We start from the raw sequence: 16699 nt of genomic DNA, 5'->3' as shown, positions 1-16699 counted from the left end.
AATTGTGTGTTGATAATGAAGAACAATATGTGAAGCTTCTTTTACATACAGAAGTCAGATACAATAATTTTGATACAATAATTAGTTTTTTAGAAATCCAAGGAGATACAGATTTAGCAAAGGAGATCAGCAAACACAAAAACAGCATATATTATATGGCTTGGATTTTTCGAAAACTTAATGATACTTCAACTTCAAGGGAAATTAATTAAGGTGATAGACTGCAATGTGTATTAAAAGCCTTCACTGAAAACTCAAAATATTTGAAAGCAATTTAATGAGAAAACAATTTCATGGTATGCAAGAGTTAGCTGAAATCAATGAGTCTCACACCAAGAATGATCTTAAGAATTATTCAGATCATTTGTGTTCTTTAAAAGGTGAAATGAAAAATAGATTTTCAGATTTATTTTGTTTTGAAGTGAAGCCATGGATGCGATGCCAGGTCTGCTAGTGAAGAAATTCAAGAAGAACTCATTGAATTAAAATGTAACGAAGAATGCAAATATAAATTCGAAAAAGGTGGAATGGCTGAGTTGTGAAGATCAAAAACAACTAACTTTTTTATCCAAGAATATGGTCTGAAATGGCCAAAGTGTTTGTTTTCCAACGTCTTATATGATTGAAAGTGGTTTTAGTTCAGTAAATAAAATATTAACAAAGGGAAGAAATAGAATTGATATATGCAGTGGCCTAGCTAGGTTTTTGAAGTGATGGGGAGTAAAGGGATAAAAAAAAAAGCACCTATTGTTTGTTTGAATGTCACTTGGGAAGAAGCTTCCCCCTGATAAATATCCAATATGTTCAAGAGGAAACATTAGAATTAAACTTACTAACATCATATTGAACTTTTAACTAAGAAGCATCAGGCTCAGGGATCCCATTGAATAAAAAGAGTAAGTATAAAGTTTTCTTGTTTAAAATATCATGAGGGGTGATTAGGAAAAATAATTGTCTAAAAAAGCCCTTTAGGGGGCAATAATTAAGAAAAGGTAGAAAAACACTGGCCTAGAAGAATTGAAGGAAGAGCTTTGCCATTGTGGAACAAAACAGCTTTTAAACTTAGCTGTGATGAGTCTATGAATAGCCTCCAGTTGTGTGTGTGTGTGTGTGTGTGTTCCACATTCAAAGCTGTCATCAAACCATTGACATCACAGGAGGCAACAAAGTTGTTTTCACTTTTAAAATATGGAGTTAAAGCGTTTTGCCTGTACATGGACACCTTGACATTTGGTTGCAGAAGATTCCACTGTTGGAGCTTTGATCCCAAAAGCTCTACTTTATCTTTTGATATATCTAAATCTCAAATTAGATTACTTAGTTCACCTTGAGTGATTCTGTGTGACTCACTCGGCGACTCAAGTTCTGGCACAAAATCAGGATCCTGTGATGTTGACAATCATTCCTCACACTGTCCCCATCTTAATCAGACTTCAGTGTACCTTCTGGAGGGTGAGGTACAGGCAGACCATCCCCATGTGCCACTGGTCGGATAGCTGATGGGATGTTGGGGCATTGCACAGTCCACTTCCTTTTTTTTTTTTTTCTCCAAAAAAAAGAGGAGGCACCATACAGAAATAAGACGTTTACATGATTTGAAGGCTCCCTCCAAATCATTGGGATGACAAAAGGCATTGAGCGTCCTTTGTTATTCAACCACCCATGGAGATTTACAGCACATGTGTTGCAGCAAATATGAGGTGCCCAGGGTTTGTCTTCATCCCTTACCTTACAGCCAAAATAATGGTAGTAATCTGCCTTCACAAATGGAGTCGATTGGCTTTTCTGAGTGGAAAATGTCACATCACCACACACACAACAAAAATTGTCTCAACACTGTTAACACATTTACGTGGCGTCTTGGCTTTTTACGTAATTTTTGTCCATAAACCTGAAAAAAAAGAAAGAAATGAACATCGCTCATAACATCACTTGCAAGGTAAATGATACACAGAAAAAAACAAAAAAAAATAAATAATAAAAAAATAAACATGGCGTATCGGTTCCTCTTTCAGTGTTACCAACCTGTCTATTCTCTAGACTCTGAAATTCCCTAGTATTCACCAATATTCCCCTGAATCATAAGAGTGGCTATATCGTGGAACCGAGTGGTAACTAAAAGTTTTAAATGTTATTCATTTTTATCATGCTGAAATTAAGAAAAATTGACTATTTTCAAACCAGAAACATTTTTGGTGTTGACCAATGATTAATACTTTACCTTCTGTGACCTGGATGTGATGTCAGGTTTGTATGTACCCTAATTTACACAGTAACTTTTTAGTTTTGTAAAGGTTTGTGGACACCGTATATCATTCAGTATTACATCAATTTAATTATTGTGCTTCATATTAAGCTGTACCAGTTCAGGCATTTATATCACTGAAAGCTTCTTGTCAAGTTTATTCTTTAAAACAGCAGTGGTGATGCTAGTTTGACTGATGGCAGGAAATCCGACAACTTTCTTTTTAATTTCTGGGGAAAGGTTTCCCCCCCCCCACTTGGAATATATCAATACAGTCTATCCTCGTATAGCACGATAGTTGTGTTCCTAGAAACCCTCGTGCAATGCAAAATCGTGCAATATAAACAACAGGCCTTATGGGAAAAGTGGGGTTAGGTGCCGACCACCCAAGATTGAACACACATTTGGAACCAAAACATTACCAAACACAATAAATAATTGGGTAATTTTAATCGATTAAAATACGTAATAAAAATAATATATTTATTATATTATAATAAAGTATTTTTAGTATTTTTTAATACTAAAAAAGTATTTTTTACGAATAAAATACGTATTTTCTTCATAAAAATTTATTATATTAAATAAAATAGTCGTAATAAAATACTTAAATATTTTATAATACGTAAGTCGTAATAAAATGCTTACGTATTTTATTACGACTATTACGTAATAAAATATTGCTAATGCTTTTGCTTCTATCGTAAGCAAACTTGTTTTTTGTTTGATTTTCTATCCAAACAGATAGAAAATCGAAAAACAGATAGCAAAGACAGCCATTCCATCTCTTCCAATTCTTGGGTCTTAATCTAATGGATTTTAATTACACTTTGAGTTGTTTTTATTTTCTCTGCATTCTTTGTAATTCTCGGCGTTGCCTCATTTAGGCCTGTAGCACGTGCAATATCACATGGTCTTTCATTTCGCTCAAAGCGTTTCACAATTTCATATTTTTTCTCTATCAACAGAGGTGGACTGGCCATAAGCCTTACCGGGGAAACCCCGGTGGGCCAGAGGCCGGTGTGATTTTGGCCATAAACCGTAGTATGAGGCCACTATAAATTTTCCCGGGTAAGAATTTTTGACCCAGTCCGCCTCTGTTTATCGATATTGCTTTTCTTTTTCTCTCTGAATCTGCAGTGTCTTCGCCAGGACGCTTCCTTTTTACACCTTTTAAGTATTTTACTCATTTTTAAAACACAATTACAAAACGAGGAGGCACCCTTAATACACATAAACAAAGCTGCACGTGTGTAGCAACTGAATAAACAACACCGTAAAGGCCGAGATACACTATTAACACCCCACATTTTACTAAAGCACATTTCTGGGGGTTACTACCATAAAACAATAAAAACAATTTCCAGTTGCGTTTCTGCTAGTGGAATCTGTTATAAACTGGTCGTAAACTCGATCTAATTGCAATTGCAAATTATCGATAGCTGGAATTGTGTGGGTTTTTATGTTATTATGGTGAAATGTGTTTCCCCTTCACTGATATGAAACACATAAATACATTTTCAGAATCTTCTTCATTCCTATCGTGTTGTGTTCAGTTGGGGTGATTCCGCGTTTGACTGCCATTTCTTGTAAACACAAAGGCGAATCGTGCATAAACGAATTCGGTTCGTGTTATATAAGATATTGTTCCCCTATTTATAAATCGTATATGATCGAATTCGTGTAATGTAAACACGTGTTATACGAGGACCGACTGTATTTCATCTTTTCTTAATGGATTACAGTACTTATACTTATTCTAATGCATAAAAAAAGATGAAATAATTCATTTTAAATTTAAAAATTATATTTAAATGGTGGCCACAAATTGCATTGCTGTACATTTTCTGCCAAAACAAGCATTACAATTGAAATAATTGCCCTGTAGCCTAAAATTTTTTATATACTTCTGTAAAATAATTATGCATTTTATTAATAAAAAAATAAATTAACAAGAAAAACTATTTCAAAATTTACTTACAAAAATATTGACAGAAATACACAGCAGGCCATACGATGCCTTTTGTTGTAGCCGATGTTTTGAAATTAACATTGTGATAAGAAAAAAAAAACACACACCCTAACACATACCAGCAGAAAACAGATATAGTTGTGATACCATTAGGTCTTCTATAACATAAATTATCATTTTGTTGGTCCACCACTTTGCACCTGTCTGGCATGGGGTGCATCAGATTCTTGATATGATCACTGCTTAGTTTATGATACCAGACATGAATAATGGTTTCTTGCAACATTATTTTGCTTGATGGTGGCTTTTTAGCAACAATTTTCTGCTTCATAACACTCCAGTAGTTTTCAGTGAGGTTCAAATTGGTACTATTTCTTTGCTATGATAGGGGTTGGATATTGCAGTCTTTCATGAATTTTCTTCACTAAACATTAAAAAATAAATAAATAAAAATAATATAAAACAGTCAGTGTTTTAAACAAGTTGAAATAAGCATACTAGAAATTGTATTAAAGGATTGTGTAATGTTGTACTAACCTTATGTTCAGGGCACAGAGTCATATTGGAAAACAATTTTCTGTTCCTTGAAGGATGTTTATAATAACAGACAGAAGCCTCCTTTAAAATTTTTGTGTAGTAGTCACCATTAATGGTACCATTTATAAAATTCATTCTCCCCACTCCTTTACTCATTATGCATACCCAAACCATCTAATCCAATGGAAACTTTACTGTTGCTTGAATATAGTCAGGCATAAGCTTTGTTAGTTAGATATATACCAAATGCAGCATTTACCATCTGATCAGTGGAGATTAAATTTGGATTCATCAGAGATTATTAGATTCCCATTGCTCAATTATCCAGTTAGCATGTTTTCTTTAGTCCAGCTTATTCTTTTTTTCCCTCATGGATTTTGTCAGTAAGGACTTCTTACAAGTTCAGTATGCTTTCAGAGACCACCTATCACAAGGCTTTGTCGGATAGTTCTATAACTTGCATTTACTTCAGCATGTTCGTTCCACATTTTAGGATTTGAGGTCTGTGGAACTTGCACAATGATCACAAATGTGTGCCGAAGTACTTTTCTGTTTCAGTTCAGATCTAGATTTTCTTTTGACATCTCCAGTCTTAAATTTCTTTTTAAGTTACCTCAAAACAGTAGACTGGTTAGAGCCAACTTTTGCAGCTATATGTCAGTTAGAAAAGCCCTCCTATCAAGAGCAATAATTACATTTTTCCCTTAGAGTTAACTTAGCGTATGCCATACTGCTTGAATGGGAAGTGAAGGCAGATATCAGCAGGTAGATACTGTTTAAAACAAGACGATGCAATATTACTCTAATATTACAGAATGATGATGCAATATCACTAGTTTTACAGGATGATGTAATAGTATCATGAGATGATGTGATTTGTAGCCACGACTATTTAAAAAAATAACTTATGAATTCTGCTGAAAATTACAAAGAATCATAATAGACATAAAATATAAATGTAAAACTAATCCATTTTACAGTTTAATGCAACGTTATTAGAGTGAATGTCATGTTTTGTGTTTTTATCATTATTATACAAAAACAATAAAACTTTTAAAAACAACTTGTGTAGAGCTGTAGATATTTATAGAACTAGTGGGAGAGTAAAAGCAAGTAATCCTTAAAAAAAAAAAAAAAAACAAGTAATAAGTATAAACAAACAATTTGAAACATCTAATACGAGCACCATTCAGGTTTTTAGTTATTCTTCAATGCAAAAATGACGATGCAGCACACAACAGATTCTTGTGTGCAATTACTCTGCAAAAACTATAAGAAATCACTCAAAAACTATTGAAGTAAAAATATTTCTGTATCCAAGAAGTTAGAATTAAAATTAAAATATTTAATGATGAACTATTAGACAGATTTTTAATCATTAACATTTAATGCAGGATTGTTAATTTGGAGAGCTTGTCAGGTGCCCCATCGACACTGCCAGGTTAAAATAACTGTCTTACTAACTTCCTTTCAACTGTTACAAAACCTTTTCTGTTATTCATCACTATGGTGCATAATTTCCTTGTTGCAAAAACTTAAAACTACTGTAATCTTTAAATTTTCCTCTTTTACTTAATTTAGAGATGAGTCCTACTCCTACTAGCATGCAGGTCTCACACACACACACACACAAACGCGCCTGACTGCTATCACATTCAGATTATACCAAGTTTCCATGTTTTTTGTGCAGATGGGACAGGACAGCACAAAGTGAATGTTGGATGCTGACGCCAAATAATAAAAACACTCAACAGGAAGGTTAATTGTCCCAAAAACAGTCCTGTTGTCTTTGCTTCATATAAAACAGAGTTTGGTGAAGCAGTTCTTAGCCTTAGACAAATAAAGGAGAATGTTTCAAATATCCATGTGGCAAATTTTCTGTTCTTTTAGATGAAAAACTTACAGAAGTAATTTTTTATCTGTCCTCATCAGATAAAGAAATTGACTGAATGAACAGTTCAAAAGAACAATGAAGACTGAAAAAGAATAATAAGAAATAAGGATGATATTAATAAAAATTTAGGAAATAACGAGGGGCCCAAATTACCATATTATTAACAGAATTCCCAATAAATTCAAAGAATTGAGTTAGGTTGTAATATGAGCTTGAAACCTCATTTTTTTATAATAAAATTTAAACCGTTCCCCTTGAAAATTTTAGACTTACTAACAGTGAACAAAGGGGACAGTTCCATCAGCATATCAAGAAACAGAGTGGGGGGGAGAATGAAGGTTTTTTTTTTTTTTTTTTTATGAAAACCCAAAACACAAGAGGTATTAGAACCTATAGTACTTAGTACCCTGCATGGGTTGGAGGTTGAGAAGACGAAAGAAGATATTTGTTGATATTAGACTTGAACTTCTGTAGACTGTAATTTTTAGGAAATACATATGAAGGAAGGTTGTTCCAGAAAATGGCAGTGAATGAATAAACGAGGAAGATGAAGTTGGTACTAACTAGCAGACGGCCTGCGAACACTGTTTAAGAGATGTACCCTCGAAATGTAAGGAATATTGGATCTCACCGTGATGTCCATCATAACCTCAAAAGTCATCAGTCATACTGCATGACGGAAGAGATGGGAAGGGTTGACTGGAACTTAGCTCTGTAGACTAAACATGGGTTCCACCACTTCAATTCTCCAATAAGCAAAGTGGTGGAATTGCACCGGTTAATCAGGAAAAAGGGAAGAATTAGTTTTCCATTGTTGGATTATACAGTGGAAAACTCCATAAAAGAAAGGCAACAAAACAGCTTTCAGAATATAAAATGTTCACAAAGTCAGGCAGAATAAATTAAGATAAATATTCATTTCACATGATTATTCTTGTGTAAGCGTGTTTTTTTTTTTTTTTGTATTTTCTTTAGCAAACATAATTATTTTGTATTATGATACAAAATATTCATTGTGAAAATTATATTAATTTTATTTGTATTACTGTTTTCCTTCTTTCCAGTGCCCGAAAAATTGCCTTCTTGCATAAGGCAATTTTTCGGGCACTGGAAAGACAAGGCATAGATACTCCATATATTATGATTTTTAAGAAAATATATGAGAGTGCTACATCCTTTATTAGACTAGACAAAGACAGTAGCAAATTTAAAATCGAGAAAGGAGTTCGACAAGGAGACACAATATCTCCGAAGCTGTTTACTGCTGCCCTTGAGGAAGCTTTCAGAAGATTAAACTGGTCGCAGAAAGGAGTCAATGTGAACGGAGAGTACCTAAACCATTTACGATTTGCAGATGACATTGTGGTCATAAGCCACGATCCCAAAGAATGAGAGGAAAATCTTAATCAGTTATGCACAGTTAGTAAGGATTTTGGACTAAAGATGAATATGGCTAAAACAAAAGTAATGATGAACAAGTATGCCACGGAAAGGGAAATAATGATTGAAGAAGCAGTAATTGAAAAGGTGGAGTCATATACTTATCTGGGACAAGTTATTAGCTGTAATAATGATAAATGGCTGGAACTCAAGAGAAGAATAAATTTTGGATGGATAGCATTCAGGAAATATAGTCACATACTGAAGAGCAGTATCCCAGTTTGTCTGAAATGTAAAATAATGAATCAATGTATACTCCCCACCATGACTTATGGAAGTGAAACTTGGGCACTCACCAAAAGAATGGAAGAGAAGCTAAGAACTACACAGCGAAGAATGGAACGAATTATATTGGGAATCAGACTGTTAGATAAGAAGAGAAACACATGGATTAGGCAGCAAACTCAAGTAAAGGACATTCTTATCAAAACTAAAGAACTAAAATGGTCTTGGGCAGGACACATAGCTCGAAGACATGATGACAGATGGACTAAGAAAATAACAGAATGGTACCCAAGAGGAGCTAGAAGAAAACCTGGAAGACAAAGGCGGAGATGGATAGATGAAATTCATGAGTTTTTGAGTAGTAAATGGATGGCCAGTGCTCAAAACAGAAGGAACTGGAAAGTTGCTGGAGAGGCCTTCATCCTGCAGTGGATTGAAAATGGCTGATGATGATGATGATGATCCTTTTTTTTGTTGTGCTCTCATTGCTGGAGGGCACAACATTTTTGTTGTGCCCTCCAGCAATGAGAGCACAACAAAAAAAGCAATGAGAGCACAACATTTTTGTTGTGCTCTCATTGCTTTTTTTTTTTTAGGAACTGGAAAGTTGCTGGAGAGGCCTTCATCCTGCAGTGGATTGAAAATGGCTGATGATGATGATGATGATTTCCTTCTTTCCAATTTGTAAAAATTCCTTACATGATGCAAAACAGTTTGAAAAAAATTAAGACTTTTGAAAATTGCTCTAGTTGAATCATGTAAATTCTCTTATCAGAACAGAACGAGAACAACTTTTAAAAGGTTTAATTTGCAGGCTTGTTTACTTTTTTTAATAAATTTTTCCAATTTAAAATAATTGAACCAAAAATGTTAATTTGGAAATAATTGTTGGCAGTGTTTAATGAATTCATATTTTTTCAGATTATACCCATCCTGGTAAAAGCTTCATGAATACATCTTCTGTATATACGTATACCATTTCTACGATACTACATCCAACTGATCAGACGCATGTTACGCCTAGGTTAGTATTCTTGCTATGAAACAGAGTTTGATGTTTGTATCAATGTTTTTTGAAAATATTTACCTATTCACACAATTTATTTCCCTCACCTTACTCATTTTTCAGTATCAAAAAGCGTATTTAACTGTCAAAGCTTAGTTTTATTTAAGAAAGATCACCATAATAGTAGTAATGACAAATGATGCAAGAAATCCATCTTATATAGCACCAGTCAAAAAAAAAAAAAAAAACCCTACAACCATTCACCCATCTGAGAATTTGTCTAGTTCTTCCTTGAATTTATTCAATCCATCCACTTCCACAACAACAGATGGAAGCGCTGTTGCAACTATCCTTCCTCGACTTGAATGTTAAGGAAGGATGATTGTGTGTGGTCTCAGCAAGTGGAAGAATGCCATTAACATTCAGCTTACTCAATCTATTAAAAGCTTTAAACACCTCAATCAGATCTCCCTTGCAGGTGCCTAGTCTCAAGATGCTGCAATATGCAGAACTGAAGTCTTTCTAGGTAAGAGCACCAGTCTTGTTGCCCTTTGCTGCACCCGTTCCAACAGATCTACATCCTTATCTAGCAGTTTTGTATATCATTGACAAAACCCCATGAGCTGGCCTGGCAGCACATCTGCACTGCTCAGAGAATTTCATGTCTGACTGCACAAATCCTCTGTCTCTTTCATTTTCTACTATTTTGATGTAGTACCACACAATTGATAAGTTACTCTGGGGATATTGCTACCCATGTGCAGAACCTTGCATTTGCCAATGTTAAACTTCAACTGCCATTTCTCAGCTCATCGACTCAATTTTCCTAGATCTTGTTGCAGTAGCAAGACTTTCATTAATCACCCTGCCAACCTTTGTACCATCTGCAAACTTAGACATTAAGACTGATTTTCCTTCATCAGTATCATTGAAACATATTGAAAACAACAACGGGCCAGCACTAAACCCTGGGGAAATCCACTAATAACATCAGTTATTAGTCCATGAAGAGCAGTGCCCATTGATAACCACTCTGTCTTCTTCCGCTTAACCGTCCCTTTATCCATAACAGTAATTTGCCCTTTAATGCCACATTGCTTCAGTTTGTACAGCATCCATATATGGAGGAGTAGCAAAAGCCTTTGTGAAATCCAAGTATATGATGTCAAAATTATTTTTTGCATCCAGTTTCTTGGTCACTGCATCATAGTAACCTATCAGATTGGTTAGACGAGACTGCCACTTAACAAATACATGTTGTGATTACAGTATAATTGCATGCCTATCTAGTTGGGCCTGCATTACTTCTTCAGCCAGTGATTCCATTATTTTCCCAGAAACAAATGTTAAGCTAACGAGTCCAATTACTCATGTCACCTTTTGATCCCCCTTTATGAATTGGGGATACATTTGCATATCTCCATTGGGACCACCCAAGAATCCAAGGATTCTCTCATAATCAAGAGAGGCTTAAGTTCTGCAATTTGCAGAACTTAAGCCTCTCTTGGTAAGAGGATCTCTTCATTCCCCTCACCAATCTTGTTGTCCTTCTCTGTAAATGCTTAAGCAAATCTACATCCTTCCTAAAATGAGGCCTCCAGACCTGTCACAGTACTCAAGGCGTGACCTGACCATTGCCTTATACAAAGGGATAATCATCACCTCCTTTTCCCTGCTAGCAAAATTCCTGTACATCATTGACAAAACCCCATGACCTGCTCTTGAAGCCTGTCTGCATTGCTGGCGCCTCCATAGCCAGGTGGGCAGGAGTGGCAGTGTGTAGCACACGCTTCTTGATTAGACCGGGGTTCAAGCCCGTGACCACCAAATATGGGGATGCGGAAAGGTCAGGGAATGACCACCGCATACCCTGAAGCAAATATGGCCTTAGTTGCTAATGCTCCTAAAAAAAAAACCAAAAATAAAAAATTTAACCAGTGACTCCATTATTTTACCTGGAACAGAAGTAAAACTAATTGGTCTGTAATTACTTGTGTCACCCTTTGATCCCCTTTGTGAATTGTGGATACATTTGCACATCTCCAGTGCATGGGAACCTTTCTTGAGTCCAAGGATGCTCTCATGATTATGGCTAAGGTTTGCTTAGTTCCTTTGCTGCCTCCTTTAATATAACTGGATGGATCCTATCCACCCCAATGTTGCCCTGTACTTGTTAAGTAAGTCCTTAGATCTCCTACTCTTAATATCATTAATGCTAACAAGTAAAACAATATCACGTTTGTGCCCTTAAAAGATGATATCTATTCTACAATATCATTTACTTTTGCCCTTGGCAGACATACTCTGGTCCTATTCTGCCTATCCTTCTGTGAAGCTTCCTGCTTTTGACAGGAATTTTTACTACATACTGTATAACATACAGAAATGTCTAGCAGGGGAGTGGTGTGACGGAAATAGAAATTAAAGGGAAAAAGCATTCTTGAACAAAACAGACAACAATCATGCTAATTGAAGCTGGCAGATTGTAACAGTCAAAATCTATCATAACTGTCAATAAATTTTACAAATTTTTTCTGGATCGAGACTTCATCTCAGGTGTAATAAGTATTTATTTGGTATTCCATTTTTGAATGCCAGTGATGTTGGTGGTGATTGTTTGGTTTATTTTGATTATTATGTCTAATAATGAAAGACTGATTACTCTTTTTCCACATATACAGGTAGAAACACCTTCCGTCTATCTCCTTCAATTACCTTTTCACTTTCAAGTTGTATTACGGAATGGACTATGAATATTGGAAAATACTGAAATTAAAAATACATCTTTATAAAAATAGGCATGTTCAACACGCTATGAAACGGCTTGCGCAGTGGTCACCAACAAGGTAGTTTGGGAGACCTAGGTCTGGTGGCGGAAGAGCTTAGAAGCCAATGGCAGCAACCACAGCCTCAGTCAATGAAGGTTACTACCTGCAGGGAAGTCAAGGGGAAACCACTCTGTTACCTTTTCTTTTCCCAAGAAAACCAATGATGAGCAGTCAAAGAGGAATTAGAGTAATTGGCAATTCTGGGATGAACAATGCATATAGGCAATGTGATGTTGGGCCCAGCAGGGCTTTCCAAGCCATCAGCAAGTGAAATCCCTGTTTGGAATTGGAACATGGAATGTACACATTATGCTACAGATTAGAAAATTAGAGAATGTTAAGAGAAAGAGATGAAAAGGAATAAACTAGATGTCCTTGGACTGGCTGAAACCCATTGGAAAGATGCAGGAGAATTCTTCAGCAGAGAATACAAAATAGTACGGCTTGGGTAAAGAAAGCCTGCACGAGAACGACGACAAACGTCGGATAACTTACGCGGTAAATTAGTTTGCCGATACGGCACTCTAGCGCTGCTCACTCGGTAAACAGACGGTAGGTGTTATCGGACTGGAGCAAAGTCGAGAACGATATACTGATTGACAGGTAGGCGTGGCAAACAATGAAATGATTGGTGGTGGGCGCGACAGACGACAAGCTATTAAGGTGCTGATTGACGTTATGATACGTGTGTATCCGCATGAGTGTCTTTAAAAATAAAAGTACATTAATAAAAAAATTAATATTTTATTAATAAACAATTTATGTGCTAGTCCACTCATGATTCTAAAGAAAAAAGGTTAGGTTACCCCCTCCATTTCGGGAGAGGTTCAAGCTCCCATGGGATTCAAGTGGAGGTAACCTGACCTATTTTCACCATTAGGGCATATTATTGAACAAGAAAATAAAAATACGGTCATAAAAAAATTTATTTTTTTATGAATGTATTTCTAAATATGACTGATTCTAAAGAAAAAAGGTTAGGTTACCCCCTCCACTTCGGGAGGGGTTCAAGCTCCCATGGGATTCAAGTCGAGGTAACCTGATCTTTTTTCACCGTTACAGTAAATGTTAGGGCATGTACGATTAGGACAAGTTACCATTAGTGCTGCTACAGTGATACTAAACCGATGTTATCGTGTGTTGTGTTCGCGCACCAATCAGCACGTCGTTTGCCACGCCTACCTGTCAATCAGTATATCGTTCTCGACTTTGCGCCAGACCGTTAACACCTACCGTCTGCTGTTTACCGAGTGAGCAGCGCTAGAGTGCCGTATCGGCAAACTAATTTTCCGCGTAAGTTATCCGACGTTTCTCGTCGTTCTCGTGCAGGCTTTCTTTACCTTCGCCAATAGTACATTCAGAAAGTGATAAAGGTCAAGGAGGTGGTGTATTTATTATGTCAAAATGATTTTAATCATGCTTAACAGATGTGGAAACAATTGGTAACAGGATTATAATGACCCGGCTTGCAGCAGCTCCGGTTGATATAATAATAATCCAAATTTACATGCCTACATCAAACTGTTAAAGACACAGTTTGATGTAAAACAAACCTACAATACTTCTTTTTTCTATTCTTACCCTTCTAGTCCTTGGCACTTTGTGTACTTTTCACCTCCATATGTGCAGCCTTTATCAGACTTATCTATTCTTAAACACTTGTATATACTTTTTCATCCTTTACTTCTGCTTTGTGTGTTTTGGTGTATCTGTCATACCTTACATATTTGTTTTTATTTTTATCCATCAACTGAAACTTTGATTTTATATTACATTTAATATATATATACACAATCACACTTGAAAATGAGTGATTGGTGGCTATGGTACTTCCTCCAAATGCTATATGAATATCCAAGTTGAATTCCCTATTTACTCTGCCCCTACATGTTGAATGTGATTGTGTATGTACTTGTGAAATGTAGCTTAGCCACAAAAGACAGCATGACATCATTACTTATACTGCTTGTTATAACTCTATTTGCAACTCAAGACATGACAGAAAGTGGTGCTACCATGATATATCATGAAAGCTGTCACATAACCAGATGCCACACAAGTCATTCCAAGAATTTTGAAGCAGTATATTTAACCCTTACAAAACATTCTTTTAAATATCAAATATTTCTTTATATTTATTTTGGTCAAGTTTTCAAGTTGCGTCAATAAAAAAAAAAAAAAAAAACCCGCAACATCTCTGCCCAAGTTCAAATTTAAATGGGCTGAAAATGCCGAAGGGATAAATTAGATCCTATTCAGTGGGAAATCCAAAAACCGTTGTGGAAACCAAAGATGGTTTATTTTTGAAACGGGCTTTGGAAGCAAAAATATGAAACTCACTATTTAACCAATTATAATAACTCTCTACAAAATATCTTTCCACTTGTGAACTCCCTATTTGAATGCTGCAATGGGGGACTGCTATCATCAGCCCATTTAGAAAGAGTGTTTAGTGCTGCAAGGACATTATTTTATGACAGAAAATTATCCAATGTGAATTTTGAATGTAATTATTTATGGAAATTGAGCCCTTGTGGGTAGCACAGTTGGTACGATTGCCGTCCTCCCTATACTGGCTGGAAAAGACCCGAGTTCGAGTCCTGTTGATGATGTGAGAAATTTTATGGGCCTTTTTCACAGTGTGGCTGAGTTAGTCAGTCTCAGGTGAGGTTAGCATTGTTTTTTTCTCCCAGAAATTTTCGGTTTCTCATTCAGCAAACATAAAATCGACTACAGAACACACAATTTATAGACAGTATACACAGAGCAATATGGCCTTAGTTGCTGATGTTCCTAAAACCCTACTACTACTACTATAGAAATAGAGCAAATATTTTCAATAATTATGATACTTGTTACAGAAACAATAGAATAAACATTTTTCATTTCAGATTTTTCTCTAGTAGGTTTAGTATTTTTTTATTTAAAAAACTTATTCAGTAGAAGATGGTGGGAGATTTAGATGAAAAATAAACTTGACGGTAACAAGTTAGTTTTTGTGAAATAATTTAATGAGTTACTCTTTTTTTTTTTTTTTTTTGTCAGAGTAACTTTTATCGAAACTTAATATTTTTATCAGCCAACTAACCTAGTTGATTTTAAAAAAGTAACTTACCATCTCTGTCGATTTTGTGTGTGCCATTGGCCACATATGTTACTGCAAAACGACAGTTTAGTCCTCCCAATAGTAGGCACCATATTTGGAATGTATGCTACGAAAACAAAAGTACTAGCTGATTTTAGCAACTGCAGAAACTCAAAAAACCATTGTTATCAATTTGGGTAACAACAAAATACCATGTGAACACTATATTTCAATTAAAATCTATGGATGAATTAAAAAATATATATAACTTATGTGCTGTGAATCTTCAATAAAGTATAATAATAATTGACCTAATATTATCTGATAAAATAAATAATATTATTTGAGGGCTGTTCAATAAAGAATGGTCGTATTTTTTCATCAACAGCCATAGTTGTCAGCTATTTCTAGTCGAGCTGGGGAATTTAAACCAAACCAAGTTGCATCACATAGCAATTGTACAGTTGACTCATGAATATGGTGTGACTTTGGCTGTTGGTCAAGTTTATGCCTGTTCACTTTTGCCTGTGTAACAATGGATGCGACGTGCAAGAAACAGGATGCTGCTTTCAAAAAATGTCAGTTGAAGCATATGAAATGTTAAATGAGGCTTATGGTGAATCTACACAATCGCAAAAGCCCGTGGCTTCCTTGCACTATATGGCAAATACTGTTACTATTACACTTTCAGTTTAAAAATAACTAAATGCACAAGGCATAATACGTTAAGAGTAAGGGTTTATATCTATATAATATCGGTGTAGATACACCATAGATAACTTTTAAGAAACTACGATGGTAGTGTGGGCGGCATCATTTGCTCTGTATCTCATATTGTGTTCTTCCTTCACAATGAGTTGCCATGGTATTGCACTACCTCGAATAAGTAACGCTTCACTAATAGAGAAGACTATTGTTACTTTTTCCTCAGTGAGTACCGCCACCCAGACAGCACCGTTTCAAAGCTATTGGCCTATCATCAGTGGGTGGGCAGGTACCCTGGTATTGCAGACATGACAACCCAGTTGTGAAGATAATCACACAATATTGGAGATGCCAAAAGGTTTATATGATAATATTTAAAAATAACTAAATGCACAAGGCATAATACGTTAAGAGTAAGAGTTTAATATCTATATAATATCGGTGTAGATACACCATAAATAACTCTTAAGAAATTATGATGGTAATGTGGGCGGCATCATTTGCTCTGTATCTCATATTGTGTTCTTCCTTCACAATAAGTAACAATAGTCTTCTATTAGTGAAGCGTTACTTATTTGAGGTAGGGCAATACCATGGCAACTCGTTGTGAAGGAAGAGCACAATATGAAATACAGAGCAAATGATGCTGCCCACACTACCATTGTAGTTTCTTAAGAGTTATCTATGGTGTATCTACACCGATATTATATAGATATTACACTTTCGATATAACACAGTTATAGCCAATTGGTTAAACAGCTC

The 16699-nt window shown here is 35.5% G+C and overlaps 1 protein-coding gene across 1 annotated transcript in view; it reads left to right on the top strand.

Moving 5' to 3' along the window:
* LOC150075975 (trafficking kinesin-binding protein 1-like) overlaps nucleotides 1-16699 on the top strand; it is a gene marked incomplete at its 5' end in the record, with an annotated part of 323798 nt that overhangs the window by 256026 nt on the left and 51073 nt on the right. The window contains one exon of the mRNA XM_090387224.1: nucleotides 9235-9337. Within this exon, the coding sequence (XP_090243350.1) occupies nucleotides 9235-9337 (103 nt within the window). The remainder of the gene's footprint in view (nucleotides 1-9234; nucleotides 9338-16699) is intronic.

This window comes from Mastigoproctus giganteus, chromosome 13 (genome assembly GCF_048544385.1).
Source record: "Mastigoproctus giganteus isolate SK-2022 chromosome 13, ASM4854438v1, whole genome shotgun sequence".
Lineage (NCBI taxonomy): Eukaryota > Metazoa > Arthropoda > Arachnida > Uropygi > Thelyphonidae > Mastigoproctus > Mastigoproctus giganteus.
Note: the sequence above shows the minus strand (reverse complement) of the source record. Positions and strands in the feature narration are given on the sequence as shown.